We start from the raw sequence: 27,958 nt of genomic DNA on the forward strand, positions 1-27,958 counted from the left end.
CATATCCAGATATGCATCAACATCTAATCAATAGTTCCGTGGCCCATGACTCATCTTTCCTCAAAATTTCCTCAAAATCTGTTCACTACTTTTTGAGTTACATTGGGAACAGACAACCAACCAAACAACCAACCAACCAAACAAACAAACAAACAAATGAAGGTGAAAACATAGTAAGCTTACCCTTAAGGGATCGCTAACCCTATCTAACCTAATCACATATGTTCATTATTTATTTGAAACATCTTCTATACATCAGTGCGAGTGATTTTGCAATACTATAACCTCGGCCTTGGCTTTGAAAAACTGTTTTTAGGCGCACTGTGATTGGCTGTTATTACAGAGAGGGATCCCTCAGAGTTCACCATGTTTCCTGTATTGCTCTGAGTGATGCCAGCCAATCTCAGGCGCCTGGGAACTTGGACAGAACAGAACAGTTGAAACAGAATGTTTCTCTAAGTGTTAACTTAGCTTGGGGAAGCCATGGCCTAAAGGTTAGAGAAGCAGCTTTGGGACCAAAAGGTTGCTGGTTTGATTCCCTGGACTAGCAGGAATGGCTGAAGTGCCCTTGAGCAAGGCACCTAACCCCCAACTGCTCCCCAGGCTGCTCTGGGTATATTGTAAGTCGCTCTGGATAAGAGCATCTGCTAAATGCCTGTAATGTAATGTAATGCTTGTTAAGCTACTCTATGACATGAACAGTAGCAGGAAAAAACAGTTTGAAAAGAAGTTGTGCTGTGTGTTAACATTTATCCTCCCAGAATGTGTAACCACTGGACAATAGAAGGGAATTGGCAATGACTATACTGTGGAAAAATGAGACAAAATCTAATTTCTTTGGTTAAACTAAATGTCAGTGAACATGCTGTGTTGGGCAAATTGACTTAATTGCTTCGCAGTTTTGAAAATCATTGCTCGTTTCCACATTTTCTGCCTGTCATGCACATCTGTGGTTGAGAACACATGGGCGTTTACAGCATTTCACATTTTTTCAGTTGGACATAAGTATTGCAGTTGGCAATCTACATCGCTTAGGGGGATACTACACACACACACACACACACACACACACACACACACACACACACACACACACACACACACACATACAAAACACAGTTGAGTAGAAACTATTCACACTTATAAACGGCTGCAGTCTGAGAATAGCATCTTTTCACAAAGACCCTCTTCATTAGGTTTAAGGATGGAGGAGAGAGGAAGAGAGGGAGAGGGACAGAGAGAAGGATGAAAAAAGTAAGATAATGAGAGAAAGTAGGACAGAGTTCAGAGCTAATGAAGTGAGATTAACATTCCGTCTCTCTCACTCTCTCTCTGTGAAACATATTCACTCCACTTGTTTCGCCGTTCCCAAGCTAATTATAAAGTAACTGAACATTTCTTCTTAAAAAACACACTTCCAGAGCATACAAATATCCTTTATGTGTGTGGATTTATGTAATGGTAGGTCCATCTTCCATATTTTAGGTTGCTGTATAATTGTTACACATGCATGCATGTATAATTATAAAGACAAATGTTCACGTGCAAAGCAATATATTTTTTTGGAGACTTAGTCTCTTGTTTTTGTGCCATTTCATGAGTTCATTGTCCTGCAATCTATCGAACAATCTGTCAATCATTATTGAGTGTAAACCAGACTAACAGCATTTCTTGTGTTTAATAAATTTTTCTCATATCTTCTCTGGCCTCGTGTGACATCATCAGGAGTGTGTGTACAAATACAGCTTGAAACCTAAGTGGAGCAGGTGTGAGAGAGAGAGAGAGAGAGAGAGAGAGAGAGAGAGAGAGAGAGAGAGAGATTGTGTGTATTTGTGTGTGTGTGTGTGAGAGAGAGAGAGAGAGAGAGAGAGAGAGAGAGAGAGAGAGAATGTGTGTGTGTGTGTGTGTGTGTGTGTGTGTGTGTGTGTGTGTGAGAGAGAGAGAGAGAGAGAGAGAGAGAGAGATAGGTTTTACAGGAACTATCAGTTAAATAGATCAAGTTTCATTGACCCAAATAGTTGTTTTCAACATCCTAGGCCATCAGGACATGAATAAAACATTAATAACATTTTGAAACTTCAAAGCTCTCAGTTTGATGCACTTTTCTCCCCAAAATAGCACTTTAGTGCCCAATACAATTAAAAAGCTGTTAACTCTTTCAACTCTTCCAGATTTCCCAAAAATTAAGTCTATTTGCTTTATTATATTTGCATTTTAATGTTTTCTTTTCATGAAATCAACAACCATCTGTTTGTTGTGTGTTGAATGTGCTTTAGTTTCCAATATGTTGATGTCGGAGAAGAAATTTTACATGTAAAACCTTTTTTTTTTTTTAAGTTTTGAAGCCAAGAAGTTTGCCACAGTTTTTTTTGGAAAAAAAAAAAAAAGAAATACAAGTATTCATTTAAAAACATGTAAAGGTAAAGGGAAGCAGTTTATTGAATGGTTTGAGTGGAAAGTTTGCATTTTAAATAATTTTTGATTGGAAATTTGTCATTATTATTATTATTATTATTATTATTATTATTAATACTTTTCATATTTTTTCTCTTAAATGGTGCCAATAATTCCAACTCAATGTATATCATATGTTTCAGTTCTGAATATTAAGAAAAAACAACACTTTTATGTACCACTGAGGTGCCATAAATGACAGTGGCTTCTGTTCTACCTTCTGGTTAATTATACACAAATCACACCTAGGTTAATTTCTAGCACTCATAGCAGGCACAGCCCTACACTGTAAAAAATGTCCGTAGAATTAACAGGGAATTTATGTAAAATCATGACATAAAAAAACTGTAAATACAAAAACAATGAAGCAGTGTGTAATTTACATCAATATACTGTAAAACTCCTCACCAAATACCACTGTTAATTTAACAGTAAGAATATGTTGAATTGATCATATTTTTTTGTAGAATTTACAAATTGTTGTAGTTTAAACACAGACAAACTGTAATACTAAAACAGAATGTGATAGTTAAAATTACATCATTGCCCTGTTAAAAAAAATACAAAAACGGCCACTGTCGTGGCTCAGTCGACTAAGGTGCCATACCGTGAATCTGGGGACCCGGGTTCGATTCTGACCCAAGGTCATTTCCCAGTCTCTCTCTAGCTCATTTCCTGTCTCTACACTGTCCTATTCAATAAAGGTGAAAAAAGCCCCCCCCAAAAAATATCTGTCTAGTAGATCATTGAAACCAGCATACAAAAATCCCGTTGTTCTTACGGAAAAAAACTGGCAGCTGGAGTCACCAGAAAAAATCCGTAAAATATACAGCAAAACGGTAAATGCTTTTACGGTACAGCTTGTACATTTTACAGTTAAATCCAGCATATAAAACACTGGACTTCTGTTATATTTGCTACTTTAAACTGTAAAATGTACATGCTGTGCTGTAAAAGCAATTACCGTTTTGCTGTATATTTTACGGATTTTTTCTGGTGACTCCAGCTGCCAGTTTTTTTCCGTAAAAACAACGGGATTTTTTTTACAGTGTATGATTCCGGGCCAACCCAGCATGGACACACACACACACACACACACACACACACACACACACACACACACACACACACACACACACACTTCTGTTCTAGACCGAGGCACTTCTGACCTCTAGCATCAGTGACCTTGCACTCAGGCTCCACTTTCAAATAAATACTCCTACAATGGGTTATACCATTTTTTCTTACCTCTCATCACTGTCTCAAGCTTGACTCCTGCATTACATATGCATTATTTATAAAAAGAAAATATATAGTATGTGAAACAGTAAAAAATATCTAAAATCTTTTGCAGTTAATTCAGCTTAGTCCTTTAAACATCAGCGTATAAGTTTTTTACTTCTTATCTATCTATCTATCTATCTATCTATCTATCTATCTATCTATCTATCTATCTATCTATCTATCTATCTACAAATGGCATAATCAAGATGTTTAACTGTGTTGACCTAATTTCTTTCTCATGGTGCTGTATTTGTGGATGTAATGTCTTCCTGTCTTCCTGGATCAGTGTATGTACCAGTACTTACTGACCTGACTTAAACAGCAACTTTATTTTTAATGAAATACTTTAGTGGGGCTTTTAAAAAAAATACAGTCCTATGAGTAGACTGTTGGTTCATCACATAAATTTATTTAAGGTTTAAGAGATTTGATCTGCTGGCTGAAGGTATGAGAACCTGTTTTGTATGTGTTTCTGTGTGTGTTTGCATTTGAACATAATCAGCAGTGTTGCCAACACTGAAAATCCTCACAAACAGAGAGAGAAATCTGAATTTTACCACAAAAACCCTATTTTAGTGGATGGGATGGCTCAGTACTAACATCATAAATGATAAAAGATGTATTGAACTGATTTTTAACTGTAAACCTCAGAAATGCTTGGTTTTACAAGGAACCACCTGAGTTGAGTGTATAGGCTTACTTTGTACACCATTAAAAAATTAACACAAGTTGATGTCTAATCTGTAGTCCAGTCCATGTCAGATGTTGCACATAACAAGTAAGTATGTAAGTATGGTATATCATACGCGTATGCAGGCTATGCCCCAGAAAAGGTCTTTAGAATTTTATTATGCACATGAAAGGAAATCATTAAGCAAATCAATAAACCTGGCTGCCCAAACAGGAACTTAAAATAGCTCAAGACAAAAAAAAAAAAACATAATTATGGATTATACAATTCATATTGAAAAAAGTAATATCAAAGCAGAGCAAATTTTAATGAGGTGCCATTTAGTCCATATATCAAGAAAGCTTGCTTTTTATAGTTGAAATTTCACTATAAAAAAGCTCATGCATACACTACTTTTACCTCACACATAAACTACATTTTCTCACAAATAACATAAAAAGCTCATGCATACACTACTTTTACCTCACACATAAACTATATTTTCTCACACAAAACCTAAAAAAGCTCACACATACACTACTTTTACCTCACATAAATGACATTTTCTCACACAAAACATAAAAATGTTCACGCAAACACTAATTTTACCTCATGCATAAACTACATTTTCTCATACACAACATAAAGTTCATGCATACACTATTTTACCTCACAAAAACTACATTTTCTCTCACATAACATACAAAAAGGTTCACACATACACTACTTTTACCTCACACATAAACTAAATTTTCTACTTTTAGCTCACAAACTACATTTTCTCACACATAGCATACAAAAAAGTTCACACATACACTACATATTAAACATAATGTCAAAAAGTTCACGCATACACTACTTTTACCTCACACATAAATTACACATAAATAGTGTGTATACACAAGCTAGCATTCAAATGAAGACCCTACAGAACAATGCTATTGGCTGAGTAATTTTCTGATAGGCCCATGACATTCTAATACTGAAGAGGAAATACATATTCTCTTTAGAAGAACTAACATTAACTCCACCACGGCATATGGTCACTGTCTCAGACATTGACGTTTGCCCTGCAGCCACATTCGCCCCACATACTGTGGTGGAGTTAATGTTAGTTCTTCTAAAGAAAGTATGTATTTCCTCTTCAGTATTAGAATTGGTGCTGGACGAGTGGTTATATTCAGCATTGTTGCTGTTGCCAAAATTGACAAAGTGCTGTTAATTAAGGTCACTGCTTTATTTAGGGCTTGACAGGACTGAGTGTCCCTGCCCTGCCTGCTATCTTTTAAAAGAGGAAGGACACTGAGGCGACGGGCTTATCAGAAAATTACTCCGTCAACAGCATTGTTCTGTTGGGTTTTTATTTGAATGTTAGCTTGTACACACACACACACACACACACACACACACACACACACACACACACACACACACACAACTTTCTTCATTTACATATCACATTAAAAGCTTGCCAGAAAAAGTAGTGTATGTGCAAGCTTTTTATGTGCATCTGTGAAGTATAAGTATTGTATGCGTGAAATTTTTATGCTATATGTGAGCAAATATAGTTTATAATACCAGTCAAAAGTTTGGACACACCTTCTAAGTCAATTTTTTTTAATTAACTAAAAGACACCAGGGTAGACAGTAGATGACTTAGGTGAGGATTGGGGGTCAGTATATCAGATAGTTATTCCAGTTAGTTAGTGGCAGCATATACTGGAGTTAGCGCATGATAACTGGTGAGCTGGTCATTTTGCTGTTGCTAAAACATGTGATCAAACTTTGAAATATTTCTTCTGGCCAGGAATGAAGTCTGATGTGGTGCGTTTCTACAAGACTTGTCATACGTGTCAAATTGTGAGGAAACCAAATCAGGCAGTGCCTCCAGCCCCTTTGTACCCTATTCCTGCAGTTGATGAGCCTTTTGAACATGTCATTGTAGACTGTGTTGACCCATTACCCCCCAAAAAAGTCTGGAAATCAGTTTTTGTTAACTGTATGTTGCCACTCGTTTTCCTGAGGCAATTCCTTTGCGAAACATGACAGCCTCAGCCATCACAAAAGTGCTGATTAAATTCTTTACTACCTTTGGTTTACCAAAGAAAGTCCACACTGATCAAGAAACTAATTTCCTTTCTAAACATGTCTGTGAAGATTTTCAGTCATCCAGGTCATGGTAAACTGTGGGTGGTAAAAGAGAGCAACTGGACTTGCTTGAAGATTCTTGAAGACGTTTCACCTCTCATCCGAAAGGCTTCTTCAGTTCTGTCTGACTGGTAGGGAGCATCAGGCTCCGTACCAGTCAGACAGAACTGAAGAAGCCTTTCGGATGAGAGGTGAAACGTCTTCAAGCAAGTCCAGTTGCTCTCTTTTACCACCCACAGTTTTCCTTTCTAAAACTTTTAATCAGATTTTGCAGTCTTTGGAAGTGTCTCGCTCAGTGTCTAGTACGTATCATCCAAAGACACAGTGTGCACTCGAATGCTGGCATCAGACCCTTAAGTCAATTGTTATGAAATGGGGAAAAATTGGGACGAGGGAGTCCCTTTTGTTCTTTTTGCCTTATGTGATGCAAAACAGGAGTGACTTGGGTTCAACCCAGCTGAACTTGCTTGGTCAGTGTGCGTGACCCACTTAAGATGTTGCAAGAGCAGTTTTTTTCCAGTTCTTCTTTAAATACTAATGTGCTGGATTTTGTTTCACAGTGTAAAGAACATTTACACTGTGCATGTTCATTAGCAAAGGAAGCCCTCTCCTATTGACAGGAGGGTATGAAAAGGTGGTTTGACAGGAAAGCAGTTGAATGACAATTTCAGTCTGGTGATCAAGTTTTGGTCCTGTTACCGGTGCCTGGTTCTGCTCTTACTGCCTGTTTCTCTGGCCCTTATGTGGTAAAGTGTAAAGTGTCTGATACAGATTACATGTAATCTGTATGTCATCTCTACACCTGAGAGGAGGAAGAAAACATGGTTGTGTCATGTTAATATGCTTAAACTTTACAGTTCCAGAAAAGTTGCTCAAGCGGAGCAGCAAAAAGTCCCAGAGACTGCAGCCTCTGGAAAGACCTCCACTTCTTCCTTGATCTGTATGGAATCATTAGCCAATGATGGTCTGACAGGTCTAAGTGATGGTCAACAGTGTGGTAGAGTGTTAAAAAGGGGCAGGCAATCTTGTGGCTGATGCACTGTCCTGTGTGTGAGGCAAACTCATCTCATCTCATTATCTCTAGCCGCTTTATCCTTCTACAGGGTCGCAGGCTAGCTGGAGCCTATCCCAGCTGACTACGGGCGAAAGGCGGGGTACACCCTGGACAAGTCGCCAGGTCATCACAGGGCTGACACATAGACACAGACAACCATTCACACTCACATTCACACCTACGGTCAATTTAGAGTCACCAGTTAACCCAACCTGCATGTCTTTGGACTGTGGGGGAAACCGGAGCACCCGGAGGAAACCCACGCGGACACGGGGAGAACATGCAAACTCCGCACAGAAAGGCCCTCGCCGGCCCCGGGGCTCGAACCCAGGACCTTCTTGCTGTGAGGCGACAGCGCTAACCACTACACCACCGTGCCACCCGTGAGGCAAACTAATTATAAAATTTCTGATGTATTTTTCAGGCTTGGGTGTGATTAGTGTATTTATTGTGAGTATGTCTCCTGTGTGATATTTATAGCAAACTACATGTTTGCTTTTATGGGAGGGGGTGTTAAGGTTGTGGTGTTTGCTTCTACTTGTGTTTTTCCCCAGGTACCACCTTCCCTTTTTCTACCAGTGAGCTGATGGACCGAGCACATCAGTACTTAATTGATCCTCATCAGGGTCTGGTGGATAAAATATGAGCAGGAGTGATACAGCACCAGTGGGCCAATCGGCAGCATTTAGTCTGTGTATGTTGTGCAACATTGGAGTGGTATATCGGAGTCAGTCATTAATTCCCTATAATAGGGAGAGTGTTACCTGTGATGGTGTTTGCATGCTTTCACAGTGAATTTCTTGTGGAGATGTTTGTGTAGTCTGTTTTCTTGGTGATCGGATTTCAGAACTTTTATTCTGAAAATGAACAATCTATTTTATTCATATACTTCTGCTTCCTGTCCTCCTTTTTCACTCGGGGCTAATTTTACTATCTTGCTGCCTCAATCCCCTGGATTTATTCATTGGGGTCGTAACAGTAATGATGGATGTTGTTTCTCTTTACTTAGTTGAGCGGTTCTTGACATAATATAGATTACTACAGTTGTGGAATAGGGCTATTTACTGTACTTTTTTATTTACTATTTACTGTTTGATCTCAAACGCATTAAGAAGGCAAGAAATTGCACTCATTAACTTTTGATGAGGCACACCTATTAACTGAAAAGCATTCCAGGTGACTCCCTCATGAAGCTGGTTACGGTAAGATAATGCCAATAGCGTGTAAAGCGTCAAGGTAAACGCTGGCTACTTTGAAGAATCTAAAAAAAAATCAAACATATTTTGTTTTTTAACACTTTCTGTTGACCACATAATTCCATATATGTTCCAGATGTTATTTCATAGGTTTGATGTCTTCAGTATTGTTCTATAATGTATAAAATCGTCAAAATATGCAAAAACCTATGAATGAGTAGATGGGTCCAAACTTTTGGTATGTGTGAGGTAAAGCATGTGTAAGCTTTTTACATGTCAGAAAAAAAGCAGTGTTTGTGCAAGGTAAAAGTAGTATGGGATAAAAGGTGATTTATACAGAAATAATAACAGAAACAGGATCTACAAGTTCCACATACAGCTAACCCTCTGAGCTGTGCGACTGATCCACATTCGTACACTAATCTCTGCTCCTTTAACTCGCCTATAAATGTGCACACATGCAAGCAGCAAACAGTGTATTTGAACTTGAGACTGAGAGGCTGAATTTCTTCCAAAACAAACACATCTCAGCTGGATTCTTGCTTTGTTCCATGGTGTGTGTGGATACATATGTCCATGTGCACACAAGGCATACACACACACACACACACACACACACACCCCTCTCACATGGTCTGCGGTGACACTGACCTATGGCCATTAGCATAAGTCATTAAATTAGCTTGATATAGATGGGGTAAGGTGGTTACTAAGGTAACAGCACATCTCTGGGGTTGTGCCACAGTGACAGGAGGCTGAATTGTTGCCCCGGAAACAGCAGGAAAGATTTAGTGCAAGCATGGTGACATTTACACACACGCACACACACACACACACACACACACACACACACACACACACACACAAAATATGGCACTCCAAATTAACCTGCAGGCACATTGTGGATGTAATAAAGTTATGTCACACACACATATACACACACTTTGTGTCACGCATACACTCAGTGTTGCTCGAGTGTGAGAGCATGTGCTAAAAAGGGAAGTACTATAACAGTCTACAGGGACAATAAAAGACTCATAGGTGACTCTCTCTCTCTGTTTCTCTCTCTCTCACAGACAGATACACACTGAGTCGGAGTGCATATTTTGGGGTCTGTGGGTTAACAAATTGTGTTAGTGTTTGATCCCCGCACCACACACACACAGAGCCTCATATGACAGCAGTGGGGAAGTTTCACTTGAAATTTCTCATGCATGTGGGTTTCAGTACATCTCAGTACTGAGATGTGTGTGTGTGCGTGCATGCATGTGTGTGTGATGATTTGCAGAAGTGTCACAAGATGGAAATGAAAAGCACGTAGCTTTGAACCCATCTTATTTGAAGAGGAGTTCACTAAAGGTTCAAACAGCAAATTTACATAACCACTTCAGCACTAACCGCTAAATAAAGAAATCTGTGGAGTTTTTTTTTTTAAATAAATATACTGCTTTATAAACATGTCTGTCAGATATCTGAAGCTATATAAAGTATGAAGGAGTTCTACAATTGGCTGTGTAAGTAAATTATAGAGAAAGGTAATAATTAAGTTTGTTCTCCAGGCTTCGCTGATCCTCTAGAGAGGAGAATCACACGAGTACAAAGCTGTACTTTTCCATTCAATTGGATTATTTTTAATTGTACTGCACATTAAAAACTGCCCTTGGGACATAATTTGGCAATGTCACACATTTAACCTGGTTTTTAGTGAGTTAGAAAAAGACCATTCAATCTGGCAACCCTGAATAAGCATCATAATGCACAGCTATCATAGATAACCAATAAGCTCTGGCACGCACTCCTGGCTCACACAGCACCATAAAACAACACTGATGAACTCATCCAAATCTGGCTGAAAAAAAACAAACAACCCAACACATTCACAATCAACTTAGAGCTCATCTCTCTACTGTAACAGTACAAACCAGAAATGCTCTTAAACAGAATGGAATATGTCTGATATACCACAAAAATGTCAGCCAATATTATTATTATTATTATTATTATTATTATTAGTAGTAGTAGTAGTATTAGTAGTATACATACACATTCAATGAATAATTATAGATTTTACAAAAAGTTAAGAACGGGGGGTTGCGTCTTTCTCTTTTGTTTACAAATTGTCACAACTGCTTACTAGCACAGAAGTTTTACATCTCCGATGTGTGACGTCATGTTGTCTTGACAACCATGCAATATTGTAAACTATATTCAACACTCATTCTTCATCAGGTAGAGTGACGTAATACACATAGGATAAGTGATATGTTAACAATATTGCATGCTATGAATGAAATCTGCTAGAAAGGAATAGAATACAAGTTTTTATTCCATCGAAAAAGTGTCCTATATGTATAATTAGCAGGTTACCTGGCATTGCCCGGGTTTTGCAAAATTCTGGGTTGCCTCCAGACTTCCATCTCAAATCTGGTGAAGATCCATTGAGAAATGGTGATGTTAACCCAAGTCAAACAAAAATCCAAACATCCACCACTCAGGGGCCCACTGGGGACCCCCTGGGGCCCAAATATGGAATTTCTAAGTTCTGCCAAATTGTGGCTATCTCCTGTACCTGGGGCCCATACATTAATTTTGTTTATATCTGCAAAATTCCAGGTCAACTTGCCAAATTTGGTGAAAATCCGTCGAGAAATGGTGACGTTAGCTCAACACAAACAAACAAACAAACTTTGCCGCTTATTATATAGATAATGCAAGATATAATAATATATCACCACATACTATTTGTACATCAAATTACATAAAACTACAGTATATTTACTTTTATATACAGTATGTCATACACCTTCCAGCCATTTAACAGGACTGCCTTTACACCTGCACTTTCATGCAGTTATCTAATCAGCCAATCAAATAGCAGCAGCACAGTTGAAGACTGGAAACTGTTCGGCCATGCAGTTTTGGTGAGCCTAAACCCTTGTAGCTTCAGACTCCTGTTTTTGGCTGAGGAGAGGAGCTAATATTATCTTCTGCTATTTTAGCTCATCCGCCTGAAAGGAGAATTAGAAGATGACCCTATTCTCCCACCTCTTTGGGTCCAAATATTTACAAGAGACCAAAATGATTGAAATCAGTCCAACATTGAGTGAGAACTCTTTAACCAGCAATTCCAAAACAGCTCTACAGTGTAATTCTATGGAGCAATCATCTGCATCAGAGTAAGCTGCTTGTTAATGCCACTGACAGGCTTGTAATGTTATTATTAGTGACTGACAACATGGAAAGGATCCCTACAGAGATACATCTATGTCTGTTTAACTCAATAACTCTAAAAAAAAACTGTAGAAAATGACCGTTTCTATAGTCATTGTTTTATCTTTCTCTTCTTGTGGTCCATGATGCAGCACCTCAACAGTACAGTGGTGCTTGAAAGTTTGTGAACCCTTTAGAATTTTCTATATTTCTGCATAAATATGACCTAAAACAGTATCAAATTTTCACACAAGTCCTAAAAGTAGATAGAGAACCCAGTTAAACAAAGGAGACAAAAATATTAGACTTGGTCATTTATTTATTGAGGAAAATGATCCAATATTACATATCTGTGAGTGGCAAAAGTATGTGAACCTCTAGGATTAGCAGTTAATTTGAAGGTGAAATTAGAGTCAGGTGTTTTCAATCAGCGGGATGACAATCAGGTGTGAGTGGGCACCCTGTTTTATTTAAAGAACAGGGATCTATCAAAGTCTGATCTTCACAACACGTGTGTGGAAGTGTATCATGGCATGAACAAAGGAGATTTCTGAGGACCTCAGAAAAAGCATTGTTGATGCTCATCAGGCTGGAAAAGGTTACAAAACCATCTCTAAAGAGTTTGGACTCCACCAATCCACAGTCAGACAGATTGTGTACAAATGGGGGAAATTCAAGACCATTGTCACCCTCCCCAGGAGTGGTCGACCAACAAAGATCACTCCAAGAGCAAGGCGTGTAATAGTCGGCGAGTTCACAAATGACCCCAGGGTAACTTCTAAGCAAGTGAAGGCCTCTCTCACATTGGCTAATGTTAATGTTCATGAGTCCACCATCAGGAGAACACTGAACAACAATGGTGTACATGGCAGGGTTGCAAGGAGAAAGCCACTGCTCTCCAAAAAGAACATTGCTGCTCGTCTGCAGTTTGCTAAAGATCACGTGGACAAGCCAGAAGGCTATTGGAAAAATGTTTTGTGGATGAATGAGACCAATATAGAACTTTTTGGTTTAAATGAGAAGCGTTATGTTTGGAGAAAGGAAAACACTGCATTCCAGCATAAGAACCTTATCCCATCTGTGAAACATGGTGGTGGTAGTATCATGGTTTGGGCCCGTTTTGCTGCATCTGGGCCAGGACGACTTGCTATCATTGATGGAACAATGAATTCTGAATTATACCAGCGAATTCTAAAGGAAAATGTCAGGACATCTGTCCATGAACTGAATCTCAAGAGAAGATGGGTCATGTAGCAAGACAACGACCCTAAGCACACAAGTCGTTCTACCAAAGAATGGTTAAAGAAGATTAAAGTTAATGTTCTGGAATGGCCAAGTCAAAGTCCTGACCTTAATCCAATCAAAATGTTGTGGAAGGACCTGAAGCGAGCAGTTCATGTGAAGAAACCCACCAACATCCCAGAGTTGAAGCTGTTCTGTACGGAGGGATGGGCTAAGGCTACATCCACATGACAACGGCAACGAGATGTTATTTAAAAATATATCGCGTCCAAATGGGCAACGATCAGTAAAATATCAGGTCCATATGGCAACGCAACGCTTGCTGAAAACGATGCAATACACATGCCACACCTCTAGGGGTGCTGTAAGACGGTCCCTTCGGAGACACCAGAACAATAGAAGAAGTAAGGACGCATGCGCATAAACTATTATGCGCGAGACTTCATATTAGCCACAAAGTCAGGAAAATCTGTTCGTAAAATTACATTATAATGACCAAATACAATGAAAAGTATTTTTCCAGTCTCACCTGTGAAAGGTAATCCCATGTGATCTCGTTTGGACGGCAAACCTGTTGGTACAGTTAAACGCAGCTAATCTTTATTCTCTGCTTTGACCTATCCAATATGGCGGCGAGGATGACGTATGATTCTACGCGGAAGGCGGCGTCTTTAATGGTCCGGAATAAATTGAATGCTACACGTTGATGGATTAATTTGTTGTTTCTCACCTGTGAAAGGTAATCCCATGTGATCTCGTTTGGACGGTAAACCTGTTGGTACAGTTAAACGCAGCACATGAATCTTTATTCTCCGCTTTGACCTATCCAATATGGCGGCGAGGATGACGTATGATTCTATGCGGAAGGCGGCGTCTTTAATGGTCCGGAATAAATTGAATGCTACACGTTGATGGATTAATTTGTTGTTTCTCACCTGTGAAAGGTAATCCCATGTGATCTTGTTTGGACGGTAAACCTGTTGGTACAGTTAAACGCAGCACATGAATCTTTATTCTCCGCTTTGACCTATCCAATATGGCGGCAAGGATGACGTATGATTCTACGCGGAAGGCGGCGTCTTTAATGGTCCGGAATAAATTGAATGCTACACGCTGATGGATTAATTTGCTCTTCTATGCCCTTTTTGAGGAATGTATTGTAGGACTTAAACCAATATCTGAAGAGGTGAGATCGCTCCTTTTTTCCCCTATTTTTGCTGGCGGGATTGACTCTGCGCAGAGTCTCTCTCTCTCTCACTTTGCACCATTACACAATAAATATTCACAGTGAAAATATTTTGTAAGTGCGTTTCATGAACCAAGTTATAGGATTTGTTGACAACTCGCATCGAGTTTGTTACACTTCTACCCGGCGTGAAGCACTCACAGTCATGTGGTTGTGACGTCATCGTAAACAAATCCGTTCTACTCATCCAGACGACTTCACAACGGCAACGTTGCCAGATCTTTCCACTCTGGAACCCGTTCTCAAAAAGATTGCGTTTTGGGCACCCAAAATGCCGGTGCCGTGTGGACGCCAGGCCTAAACGATAAGCAATTGTATCGGAGTCACCTGAATCCATTGCCGTGTGGACAGGGCCTAAAATTCCTCCAAGCCAGTGTGCAGGACTGATCAACACTTACCGGAAATGTTTAGTTGCAGTTATCGCTGCACAAGGGGGTCACACCAGATACTGAAAGCAAAGGTTCACATACTTTTACCACTCACAGATATGTAATATTGGATCATTTTCCTCAATAAATAAATAACCAAGTCTAATATTTTTGTCTCATTTGTTTAACTGGGTTCTCTTTATCTATTTTTAGGACTTGTGTGAAAATCTGATGATGTTTTCGGTCATATTTTTGCAGAAATATAGAAAATTCTAAAGGGTTCACAAACTTTCAAGCACCATTGTACCTGTAGTCAATTATCACTCAGGGGCTGTTGTCTGATGTTTACAAAAGGGACCCTTTCCATCTTGTCATACACTCGTTCATATTGTCATAATTCACTAAATATTCAGGTATTACTTTGGAAATAAATTTCTTCACGAATTCTTCATGACTTCTCCTTTTGTAAACATTCCTTTAAAGTCAGAAGTGTTGTGCATTCTGAGATGCTTTTCTGCTTTCCACTGTTGTAAAAAGTAGGTTATTATCCCCCGCTGGCCGAAAGGCCCAAAGGGAGATTATGTTGTGGTGATGTCCGTCCGTCCATCCCTTCGTCCATCCCAGGAAGGGTACTCACCTTCTGAAATCAATTCCTCTCACAATTTTTGGAGGAATTTCACAAAACTTGGCAGGATTCTTTGTTATATGTCGGTAATACACATATTGCAATTTCGTTCAATTCAGTCACATTTTACCAGAGTTATGGCATAGCTGCCAGCAGGGGATATTGTGGTCTCAGAGCACTCTTGTTTTAGTTACCATAACATTCCTGTCAGCTCAAACTACTCTGGCCATTCTCCTCTTGCCTCATTCATCAACAAGGCATTTGCATAATAGAAATGCTCACATAAGAATATATCTCGCTCAAAAAAAAAAGGTATGAATGAATGAATGGACAGTATTTGTTTGTTCATTTTGCAGTTTAGGGCTTAGAGAAAAGTGTCACAGTAAGTTAATGGAAAAGTCTCGTCTTGTCTCGTCTCATCTCGTCTTCTTCCGCTTATCTGGGGCCGGGTCGCAGAGGCAGCAGTCTGAGCATGGAAGCCCAAACTTCCCTTTCCACAGACACCTCGGCCAGCTCCTCGGGAAGAACACTGAAGCGTTCCCAGGCCAGCCGAGAGACATAGTCCCTCCAGCGTGTCCTGGATCTTCCCCGGGGCCTCCTCCTGGGGGGACATGCCTGGAACACCTCCCCAGGGAGGCGTCCAGGAGGCATCCGAAAGAGATGCCCGAGCCACCTCAGCTGATTCCTCTCGATGTGGAGGAGCAGCGGCTCTACTCTGAGCTCCTCCCGAGTGACTGTGCTTCTCACCCTATCTCTAAGGGAGCGCCCAGCCACCCTGCGAAGGAAACTCAGTTCGGCCGCTTGTATCCGCGATCTTGTTCTTTCGGTCATTACCCAAAGCTCATGACCATAGGTGAGAGTCGGAACGTAGATCGACTGGTAAATCGAGAGCTTCGCCTTTTGGCTCAGGTCCTTCTTCACCATGACGGACCGGTAAAGCGACCGCATCACTGAGGAGGCCGCACCGATCCGCCTGTCGATCTCACGCTCTATCCTTCCCTCGCTTGTGAACAAGATCCCGAGATACTTAAACTCCTCCACTTGAGGCAGGACTTCTCCACCAACCTGGAGAGGGCAAGCCACCCTTTTCCGGTCGAGAACCATGGCCTCTGACTTGGAGGTGCTGATTCTCATCCCAGCCGCTTCACACTCGACTGCAAACCGCCCCAGTGCATGCTGAAGGTCCTGGTTTGAAGAAGCCAACAGGACAACATCATCTGCGAAAAGCAGAGATGAAATCCTGTGGTTCCCAAACAGGATTCCTTCTGGCCCCTGGCTGCGCCTAGAAATTCTGTCCATAAAGATTACGAACAGAACCGGTGACAAAGGGCAGCCCTGCCAGAGTCCAACATGCACTGGGAACAGGTCTGACTTACTGCCGGCAATGCGAACCAGACTCCTGCTCCGTTCGTACAGGGACTGGACAGCCCTTAGCAAAGAGCCCCGAACCCCATACTCCCAAAGCACCCCCCACAGAATACCATGAGGGACACGGTCGAATGCCTTCTCCAAATCCACAAAGCACATGTGGACTGGTTGGGCAAACTCCCATGAACCCTCGAGCACCCTATGAAGGGTATAGAGCTGGTCCAGTGTTCCGCGACCAGGACGAAAACCGCATTGCTCCTCCTGGATCCGAGCTTCAACTATTGGCCGAATTCTCCTCTCCACTACCCTGGAGTAAACCTTCCCTGGGAGGCTGAGAAGTGTAATTCCCCTATAATTGGAGCACACTCTCCGGTCCCCTTTCTTAAAAAGAGGGACCACCACCCCAGTCTGCCACTCCAAAGGCACTGTCCCCGACCGCCACACGATGTTGCAGAGGCGTGTCAGCCAAGACAGCCCCACAACATCCAGAGACTTGAGATACTCGGGCGGATCTCATCCACCCCCGGTGCCCTGCCACCGAGGAGCTTGCTAACCACCTCAGTGACTTTGGCTTGGGTAATGGACGAGTCCACCTCTGAGTCATCAGCCTCCGCTTCCTCAATGGAAGACGTGACAGTGGGATTGAGGAGATCCTCGAAGTATTCCTTCCACCGCCCGACAATGTCCCCAGTCAAGGTCAATAGCGCCCCACCCGCACTGTAAACAGTGTTGGCAGAGTACTGCTTCCCCCTCCTGAGGCGCCGGACGGTTTGCCAGAATTTCTTTGAGGACAACCGATAGTCCTCCTCCATGGCCTCACTGAACTCCTCCCAGTTCCGAGTTTTTGCTTCCGCAATTGCCCGAGCTGCGGCATGCCTGGCCTGCCGATACCCATCAGCTGCCTTAGGAGTCCAGGAGGCCAACATGGCCTGATAGGACTCCTTCTTCAGCTTGACGGCATCCCTTACTTCTGGTGTCCACCACCGGGTTCAGGGATTGCCGCCACGACAGGCACCGGAGACCTTGCGGCCACAGCTCCGAACAGCCGCGCTGACAATGGAGGCAGAGAACATGGTCCACTCAGACTCAATGCCCCCCACCTCCTTCGGAAGCTGGGAGAAGCTCTCCCAGAGGTGGGAGTTAAAGACCTCCCCAACAGAGTGCTCGGCCAGACGTTCCCAGCAGACCCTCACCATACGTTTGGGCCTGCCAGGTCTGTCCAGCTTCCTCCTCCGCCAGCAGATCCAACTCACCACCAGGTGGTGATCAGTTGACAGCTCAGCCCCTCTCTTCACCCGAGTGTCCAAGACATAGGGCGAGAGATCAGATGAAACGACAACAAAGTCGATCATCGACCTCCGACCTAAGGTGTCCTGGTGCCACGTGCACTTATGGACACCCCTATGCTCGAACATGGTGTTAGTTATGGACAAACCGTGACTAGCACAGAAGTCCAATAACAAAACACCACTCGGGTTCAGATCAGGGAGGCCGTTCCTCCCAATCACACCCCTCCCGGTGTCACTGTCGTTGCCCACGTGGGCGTTGAAGTCCCCCAGTAGAACAATGGAGTCCCCAGTCTGAGCACCTCTCAGTACCTCTCCCAGGGACTCCAAGAAGGCAGGATACTCTATACTGCTATTCGGCCCGTAGGCACAAACAACAGCAAGAGCCCTCTCCCCAATCCTAAGGCGCAGAGAGGCGACCCTCTTGTTCACTGGGGTAAACTCCAACACATGGCGGCTGAGCTATCAAAAAAAAAATCAAGGACCGTGACATCGCCCGGTATGGCGCAGCCAGGGCCCCACCCTGGAGTCAGGCCCGGGGTTGGGGCTCGTATGTGAGCACTTGGTGGCCAGGCTCAGCCCAAAGCGGTGACGTGGGCCCGACCTCCTGTGGGTTCACCACCCACAGAGGTAGCCATAGGGGGCTGGTGCAGTGTGGATTGGGCGGCAGTCGAAGGCAGGGCCCTCGACAACCTGATCCCCGAACACAGTGGCTAGCTGTTGGGACATGGAAAATTCTTGATGATGAAACATTTCTATTCTGATGGGAGGGAGCTCTTCCAGTTTAATACTAATCCTCATCCAAGGTGCACAAAGGCTCACAGAATGGTTATATGAGTATGAAAATAATGTAAATCATTAGACAATGTTTTTCAGCACCATAATCAGTCATCAAGTACACCAGTGTGCTTTGAGGTTTTTTTTTAATTCTGTCTTGGCTTTATTATGTGTTAGCAAGGTAGACTTTTGCTTGGTCTTGATTTGAGTATTGTTTTAGCATGTCTGTAAATTGCTAATTTGTCTCTGGCTCCCCTAAGGTGTGGATTGTGGGCAGGGCTCATTGTATATACGGTACACCACACACTATATAAATATATATGCTGTATACATACATGCCATGCAAGGATATTCCCTCAGTTGGTGTTTTGATGATGATATTTGAGACCATTGTCTATAGTCTAACGTGTATATATGGGTATGGTCCACACCCCATATTATTGTAGGCTACTACTACTACTACTATTATTATAAAAGGGTGGCACGGTGGTGTAGTGGTTAGCACGGTTGCCTCACAGCAAGAAGGTTCCGAGTTCGAACCCAGCGGCCGGCGAGGGCCTTTCTGTGTGGAGTTTGCATGTTCTCCCTGTGTCTGCGTGGGTTTCTTCTGGGTGCTCCAGTTTACCCCACAATCCAAAGGCATGCAGTTAGGTTGACGTGGGGCGGCCTTGGGCTGAGGTGCCCTTGAGCAAGGTACCGAACCCCTGACTGCTCCTTGGGCGCTCTGGGTGTGTGCGTGCGTGTGTTCACTGCTTCAGATAGGTTAAATGCAGAGAATGAATTTCACTGTGCTTGAAGTGTGCATGTGACAAATAAAGGTTTCTTCTTCATTTTACTACAACTAAACAGTAAAAAAAAAAAAAAAAAACAGCAGCCCACAGCACACCAATATTAATTTCCTGAATGTGTAACCTAGTAACCTGAGAAAGGAGCTTTTAATTCTGACCCAGTTTCTGCTATGAAGCCCACTACACCATACTCCTGGCCACATCAGTATGGAAAGTTAGTCCATGCATTTAGCAAAAATAGGGATGTTGGGCTGTGCATAGGGTTTGGATAAGGATATTGATTATTTTATATTTTCATGCTGAACTGGCAAACCTGCCTATAGGATTCATTCAGAGTAACTGTAATGTACTTTGTTGTTTCTGTTGGTAGGGATATTTTTGAACACAAACTGTTTGAATCCAAACCTTATTCACTGGCATATACAGTATAGTGGACTATTTTGGGAGTTTGGCCATTTTGCAGCTATGTCTGACAATATAATAGAGAATATCTAGTACAGAATGCACTGCAATCAGTTAGCATTCAACTGATGCAATCTAGCAGGTATAAAATACCCATAATGCACCTGGACTTGGAAACTGGACAGGAATAGGGAACAGGCCACCATTTCAGATACTGAGTCTATTAAAATGCATGAATGCAAAAAGGCAACCTGTCAAGATTCTATGTAAAGTCCTACAGCAGAGTATTTCCCTACCAGGTAGGCTACAAGTATAACTTCTTTAGGAAACAAAGAACCCTTCCTTAATTATGCAATGAACACCTGAGAAATCCATTAAGCTTTTAAGATAATACAGATGGCACTGACTTTCATCCACAAAAAAAAGGTACCAAACTGTACTTTTCCTTGTTAATGGGGTGGTAACACCAAAGGTACATCAACTGTAGTATGTAGGCCTATCTTTGTACTTTGGGACGGTGCATGTGGTATAACTTTTAGATTAAACATACATCAGTAGTCCTTCAGGTCCAGCTGTGTACCTTGAATTATTCATGTTTTACGGTGATAGAGACATAGCCTACTAATGATACAAACCTTTAATGATACACTCTCAGAAATAAAGGTACTAAACTGTACTACTTTTCCTTGTCACTAAGGTAGTACTATCAAAGGATAGGCTACATTTATAAACAACAACAACAACAACAACAACATTGAAGGCAAGTCTTGTTGACCACTAATTTGACCCTTTTTAAAGCTTTAAAAGCTAATTAACAGTATAACACAGGCCCCTTCCCAGGTACATTCAACGTACCACCACAACGACAAGGTGACATACAGTTTGGTACCTTTCTAAGTTTCTGACAGAGAATGGGTAGACTTGGGACAAGTTTTCAGCTTTTGTAGATTGTGCCAAATTCTTTGCAGACAGCGTCACATTCAGATTGCATTATACCCTCTTACCACAACATTAGTTTCTCAGCTTGGCACATATACTAGTCTTCAGGCTTCACTTTTTCTGTCATTATTTTTTTTGTGGGGAGATATGAGACACTAAGAGAAGACATAGGACATGATGTTGGGAGAGTTGGGACATAGTGGGGAGACATGGAAGAAAAATAAAATACCTAGGCCTACATGTTTAATTTTTATTTATTATCAAAACTGGTAAAATATGAACTGTATGAACACACAATGCTGGTACAGCGATAGAAAAATGTCAGTTTACCCAAAAACCTGACTAGACAAAACAGTTCCATTCTTAAGAAGGAATGAAATAAGAATAAGAACCCTCATGCAGATACACGTCCACATTTTTAACAAAAAAAAAAGTTATATTTGTAAACCACAAGGAAAAAAAACCCTGTAACATGATGAACTGTCCCAACTCTCCCCATCTGGGCTTTTTGAAAAAAAAAATCCTTAAATGTTTTTCCCACAGAATTTTAATAAATGATACTATATTATATACTTGAGGCTCCATAATTCCTAACAAATCCAGAGTTCACCAGCAGGCATCACACTACAGAATGGAGGTGGAGGCGAAGTAGAAAATACAAGTTTTGGTTGCCAAAAACATTGAACTGCACAGACTTTACTGCAGTGTTCAGCTTCGTGGCTCCAAAGCTAAGGGGCAACATCAAACTTCTGATGTAATCTAAAACCTGATTGGTTGAAATTAATTTATAGGAAAACAAACTGTCCTAAGTGGGCAGCACGGTGGTGTAGTGGTTAGCACTGTCACCTCACAGCAAGAAGGTTCTGGGTTCGAGCCCCGTGGCCGACGAGGGCCTTTCTGTGCGGAGTTTGCATGTTCTCCCCGTGTCCGTGTGGGTTTCCTCCGGGTGCTCCGGTTTCCCCCACAGTCCAAAGACATGCAGGTTAGGTTAACTGGTGACTCTAAATTGACCGTAGGTGTGAATGTGAGTGTGAATGGTTGTCTGTGTCTATGTGTCAGCCCTGTGTTGACCTGGCGACTTGTCCAGGGTGTACCCCGCCTTTCTCCCGTAGTCAGCTGGGATAGGCTCCAGCTTGCCTGCGACCCTAGAACAGGATAAAGCGGCTAGAGATAATGAGATGAGATGAGATGAAACTGTCCTAAGTCTCCCTGCTCTCCCCTACATTTCTGCACCTTTATTTCTGAGAGTGCACTATTCTGTTACAGTGTAGTGCAGCAGTAGCCTATGATGGTGGTTTGGGATGAAGCCTACATGTCTCCCTGTCCCAGGAGTTTATAGGGAGCTAACGGGGAGGTGTTTTAGGTTATACATTACAGCACTGTGAATCGTGTTACTCACTTCGGCGGTCCTTGAGGTTCCCAGTAGCGGCAGAACAGGTGCAGTCCGTCAGGGTTGATGATGTGCGGCAGCTCGCTGTAGGGGACACCCTGCGGAGTCCGGCTTGATCCTTCTGCTTCCGGCATGACAGCGCTGAGCAGTGCGTCTGGAACAAACGCGCCGAGCAGTGAGAGCAGGTCCGAGCCGAGCCAGCACGAGAGCACCGCCATCAGTGCGCACACCACCGCGCTCTTCATTGCGTTATTCATGCATTCATTCATTCTAACATAATGCAGGTCACGTGACGTCAGTGTCACCTTAACACACATGCACGCACGAGCACCCGAACACACAGTACAGGCTAGACATGCACGCGCGCCCGCGCGCGCACACGCGACCATGCAGGTCTCAATGAAAGTCCATTGTCCAGCCAGAGACCCAGAGCAGCGTCCTGCGGCACTGAGAACGCCAACAGCGGAACTTACAGAGCGCATGAACTCAGTGACAGTGCAGTAAAAATAGACTGACCGCGGTCCTGTCCGCTGAACTCGTCTGACACACACACACACACGAACCCAGTGCAGAAAATCCTGCCGCTCCAAATTCATTCAACACCGCAAAATCTCCATCCACTAGGCTCATAAACAAACACCCGCAGTGATGAGTTCATTCCAAATGGGCTTTAAACGCAATAAGATTTTTTGCTTCAACTTTAAAGACACAGTTTCTGGATGACAGGTGTCCAGTTGACCCCAGAGGGAAAATTCACTTTTGGTTTCTATCCAGTGATTTTGGTGAAGGTTTTATCCTTCGATCTAAATTAAAACGTTCTCTGACATAGCAAGGAATTAATGCAGTCTAACAACTTCAACGAATCTAATACAGCTTGTATAATAATAATAATAATAATAATAATAATAATAATAATAATATATGATCGAGGAAAAAAAAACATAGGTGCGAATTAAACACAGGAATAAACAAAAAAACATTCAGTCGGACCACTTGACTTGACTCACCTGGATGAATCCAAATAAACTAAGAGCAGAAAATCCCGAGGAGACTGAGAGCCTAGTGTGTAGTGTGCATGGAAAAGAGCTGAGCTCCGAGCGCCCTACAGATGCTGCCTCTGGAGGGTGGAGGAAACACCAGTACAGCACTACAGCCACCATCACCCCACCCCGACACACACCCCATTTCTCTCTCTCTCTCTCTCTCTCTCTCTCTCTCTCTCACACACACACACACACACACACACCGTCTGAGACTAAACCGCATCCTACCTTGCCTGCAGCGCAGCCTTCTATAACCACGTCTCTGTCCTATTTTTATTCTATTTAGAGCACTACTTTTGTCTTATGCCTTAACTGTTCAGGAACCAACTACCAAAGCGAGTTCATTCTGTAAGAATGTACTTGGGAATAAACATAATTCTGATTCTGATTCCATCAAGAGTGCACTTAAAATAAAAAGGCCTTAGACATCTCATCTCATTATCTCTAGCCGCTTTATCCTTCTACAGGGTCGCAGGCAAACTGGACCCTATCCCAGCTGACTACGGGCGAAAGGCGGAGTACACCCTGGACAAGTCACCAGGTCATCACAGGGCTGACACATAGACACAGACAACCATTCACACTCACGTTCACACCTACGGTCAATTTAGAACCACCAGTTAGCCTAACCTGCATGTCTTTGGACTGTGGGGGAAAACCGGAGCACCCGGAGGAAGCCCATGTAGACACGGGGAGAACATGTAAACTCCACACAGAAAGGTCCTCGTCGGCCATGGGGCTCGAACCCGGACCTTCTTGCTGTGAGGCGACAGCGCTAACCACTACACCACCGTGCCGCCGGGCTTAGACATGTCTTATTTAAATACCCCTAAATGTAACAAAGACATGTCTTGGGTATTTAAAAATGCCTGGAAGACATCCATCCATCCATTATCTGTAGCCGCTTATCCTGTTCTACAGGGTCACAGGCAAACTGGACCCTATCCCAGCGGACTATGGGTGAGAGGCGGGGTACACCCTGGACAAGTCACCAGGTCATCGCAGGACTGACACATAGACACAGAAAACCATTCACACTCACGTTCACATCTACGGTCAATTTAGAGTCACCAGTTAACCTAACCTGCATGTCTTTGGACTGTGGGGGAAACCGGAGCACCCGGAGGAAACCCACACGGACACGGGGAGAACATGCAAACTCCACACAGAAAGGTCCTCGTCGGCCATGGGGCTCGAACCCGGACCTTCTTGCTATGAGGCGACAGTGCTAACTATACCACCGTGCCGCCCCGCCTGGAAGACATGTCTTGGGTATTTAAAAATGCCTGGAAGACATCCATCCATCCATCCATCCATCCATTATCTGTAGCCGCTTTATCCTGTTCTACAGGGTCGCAGGCAAACTGGACCCTATCCCAGCTGACTATGGGTGAGAGGCGGGGTACATCCTGGACAAGTCACCAGGTCATCGCAGGACTGACACATAGACACAGACAACCATTCACACTCACGTTCACATCTACGGTCAATTTAGAACCACCAATTAGCCTAACCTGCATGTCTTTGGACTGTGGGGGAAACCGGAGCACCCGGAGGAAACTCACGCAGACATGGGGAGAACATGCAAACTCAGCACAGAAAGGCCCTCGCCAGCCACTGGGCTCGAACCCAGGACTTTCTTGCTGTGAGGCAACAGTGCTAACCACTACACCACCATGCCGCCCCACCTGGAAGACATCTCATCTCATCTCATTATCTCTAGCCACTTTATCCTTCTACAGGGTCACAGGAAAGCTGGAGCCTATCCCAGCTGACTACGGGCGAAAGGCGGGGTACACCCTGGACAAGTCGTCAGGTCATCACAGGGCTGACACATAGACACAGACAACCATTCACACTCACATTCACACCTACGGTCAATTTAGAGTCACCAGTTAACCTAACCTGCATGTCTTTGGACTGTGGGGGAAACCGGAGCACCCGGAGGAAACCCACGCGGACACGGGGAGAACATGCAAACTCCGCACAGAAAGGCCCTCGCCGGCCACTGGACTCGAACCCAGGACTTTCTTGCTGTGAGGCAACAGTGCTAACCACTACACCACCGTGCCGCCCCACCTGGAAGACATGTCTTGGGTATTTAAAAATGCCTGGAAGACATGTCTTGTGTCTACGCCAGTGTCTTTGTACGGTAATAGACACGCGTGTTTTCTTGCATCCTCTATATACTGTACATCCATGCCTTCCTAAAAGACACTGAAGTATTATTTAAATACCCCGGTATTTCAAGTAAATACCCTAGACAGGGTTTTTTGGGTTTTTTTTTTTGGTTTTTACAGTGTAGCCTACACTTCCATGGCACATATTATTTAGTGTGATATTATACGCCTGAGGGCAGCACGGTGATGTAGTGGTTAGCACTGTCGCCTCACAGCAAGAAGGTCCGGGTTCAAGCCCCATGGCTCGCGAGGGCCTTTCTGTGCAGAGTTTGCATGTTCTCCCCGTGTCCGCGTGGGTTTCCTCCGGGTGCTCCGGTTTCCCCCACAGTCCAAAGACATGCAGGTTAGGTTAACTGGTGACTCTAAATTGAGCGTAGGTGTGAATGTGAGTGTGAATGGTTGTCTGTGTCTATGTGTCAGCCCTGTGATGACCTGGCGACTTGTCCAGGGTGTACCCTGGCTTTCGCCCGTAGTCAGCTGGGATAGGCTCCAGCTTGCCTGCGACCCTGTAGAACAGGATAAAGCAGCTAGAGATAATGAGATGAGATGAAATTATACGCCTGTGTGGTTTTAAACAGCCCCTCTTCCAAGTCTGCTCTCACACAGGCTGTTATTATTGTTTTCAAAATACACTAGTTTTAATGTCAACAAAAGTTGTCTCAAATGAAATGGAGGCAGTGTTTGTAAGTGTTGAGTAAAGAGTAAAACACGACAGGGAGTACTGTTACAGGAAAATGGTCAGTGATGCAATGGTGTGATGAGGCAGAGTTACCGTATGTTACCAACACAACAGTGTTTATTTTCCAATAGCAGCATGTTCAAAAGTGTTGCATTATAGCACAGCAACTGACCAGCGATTGCAGTTTTTTCTTCATTAAAGAACAACACATGTTACAGTGGTGCTTGAAAGTTTGTGAACCCTTTAGAATTTTCTATATTTCTGCATAAATATGACCTAAAGCATCATCAGATTTTCACACAAGTCCTAAAAGTAGATGAAGAGAACCCAGTTAAACAAATGAGACAAAAATATTATACTTGGTCATTTATTTATTGAGGAAAATGATCCAATATTACATATCTGTGAGTGGCAAAAGTATGTGAACCTTTGCTTTCAGTATCTGGTGTGACCTCCTTGTGCAGCAATAACTGCAACTAAACGTTTGCGGTAACTGTTGATCAGTCCTGCACACCGGCTTGGAGGAATTTTAGTCCATTCCTCTGTACAGAACAGCTTCAACTCTGGGATCTTGGTGGGTTTCCTCACATGAACTGCTTGCTTCAGGTCCTTCCAGAACATTTCAATTGGATTAAAGTGCATATCCTGGACCAATTTAGTGTTTTTTTATATGAAAGTATGTCCCTTTACACACTCATCCAGAAGGGTAATTTTGCACAAGGCCATCTGTCTACAGCAGAAAAAAAATAAAATAACAAAACACGTCTGGAAAAATCCCAAGGGAGTCTGGAGCCAGATTCTTGACGTCACGTGCAGATCCACCAGCAGGCTGAGAGAGCTTGCATGGGTTCAGTGCACAGTCTGTGTAGACCAAGTTTAGCAGCTAGTGATTTTGCACTGAAATATGGAATTGTCGCCTGAGCTTCTAAACCCATGGATTCATGTATAAATGCTATCTATTGTTACATAAATCATATTTTTTCTAATTACTATTATGTATTTATATATTTCTTCATTTAGAAAAGTACTGGCTACTGTAGGAGAAAGATTTCATAAGCTACACACATGGAATCGGCTAAGCAGGGTTGTATATACATTTAATGTGTTTGACAGGTCCCAAGATCTCAAGCCCTGACACGCATATCCCTTGATACATGTGAAGTAAGTGTATTATCGCCCAGCGCTTTCGTGTTGTTTTCTTTTGTGTGTGTCAATAAATAACATTATATACCACACAAACACAGGAACACCTAATTTAGAGGATAGTCTCTCTTATTTCTTACCCTGGCAACAGTTGGCTTGTGAATCGCCGATTTTCTTGGTCTTTTTCTCAGCTCTGCTTGGTCCTCAGCTTCCAGGTGCCTTGCACGAAGTGCTCCCATTTCTCTCTTTGTCCAGTCTTTTGGAAAATGATGAGTACTAATCCCATCATGATTGGTGTTGCTACACCCTCCTACGATACATTTGTTAACCATTTTAATAATTACGTGATAATGTTGAAGAAATTTACAGAAAACCACCAGGTCGTATTCTCATAAACAAACCAGTGCTGACGTAGGATTCAGAAGGAGGCGTCCTGCACATGACATCATGAAAATCAATGCTTGCC

General features: G+C 42.7%; 1 protein-coding gene across 1 annotated transcript in view; it reads right to left on the minus strand.

Annotated features, from left to right (window-relative positions):
- Nucleotides 1-23,609, minus strand: part of mgll (monoglyceride lipase) — a 71,440-nt gene extending 47,831 nt beyond the window's left edge. Inside the window, exons 1-2 of the mRNA XM_060932168.1 lie at nucleotides 23,455-23,609; nucleotides 22,457-22,601 (exon numbers count right to left, since the gene is read on the minus strand). Of these exons, the coding sequence (XP_060788151.1) occupies nucleotides 22,457-22,581 (125 nt within the window). The 5' untranslated portion in view covers nucleotides 22,582-22,601; nucleotides 23,455-23,609. The remainder of the gene's footprint in view (nucleotides 1-22,456; nucleotides 22,602-23,454) is intronic.
- Nucleotides 23,610-27,958: the final 4,349 nt, after the last annotated feature.

Source organism: Neoarius graeffei, chromosome 10, assembly GCF_027579695.1.
Source record: "Neoarius graeffei isolate fNeoGra1 chromosome 10, fNeoGra1.pri, whole genome shotgun sequence".
Taxonomy (NCBI): domain Eukaryota; kingdom Metazoa; phylum Chordata; class Actinopteri; order Siluriformes; family Ariidae; genus Neoarius; species Neoarius graeffei.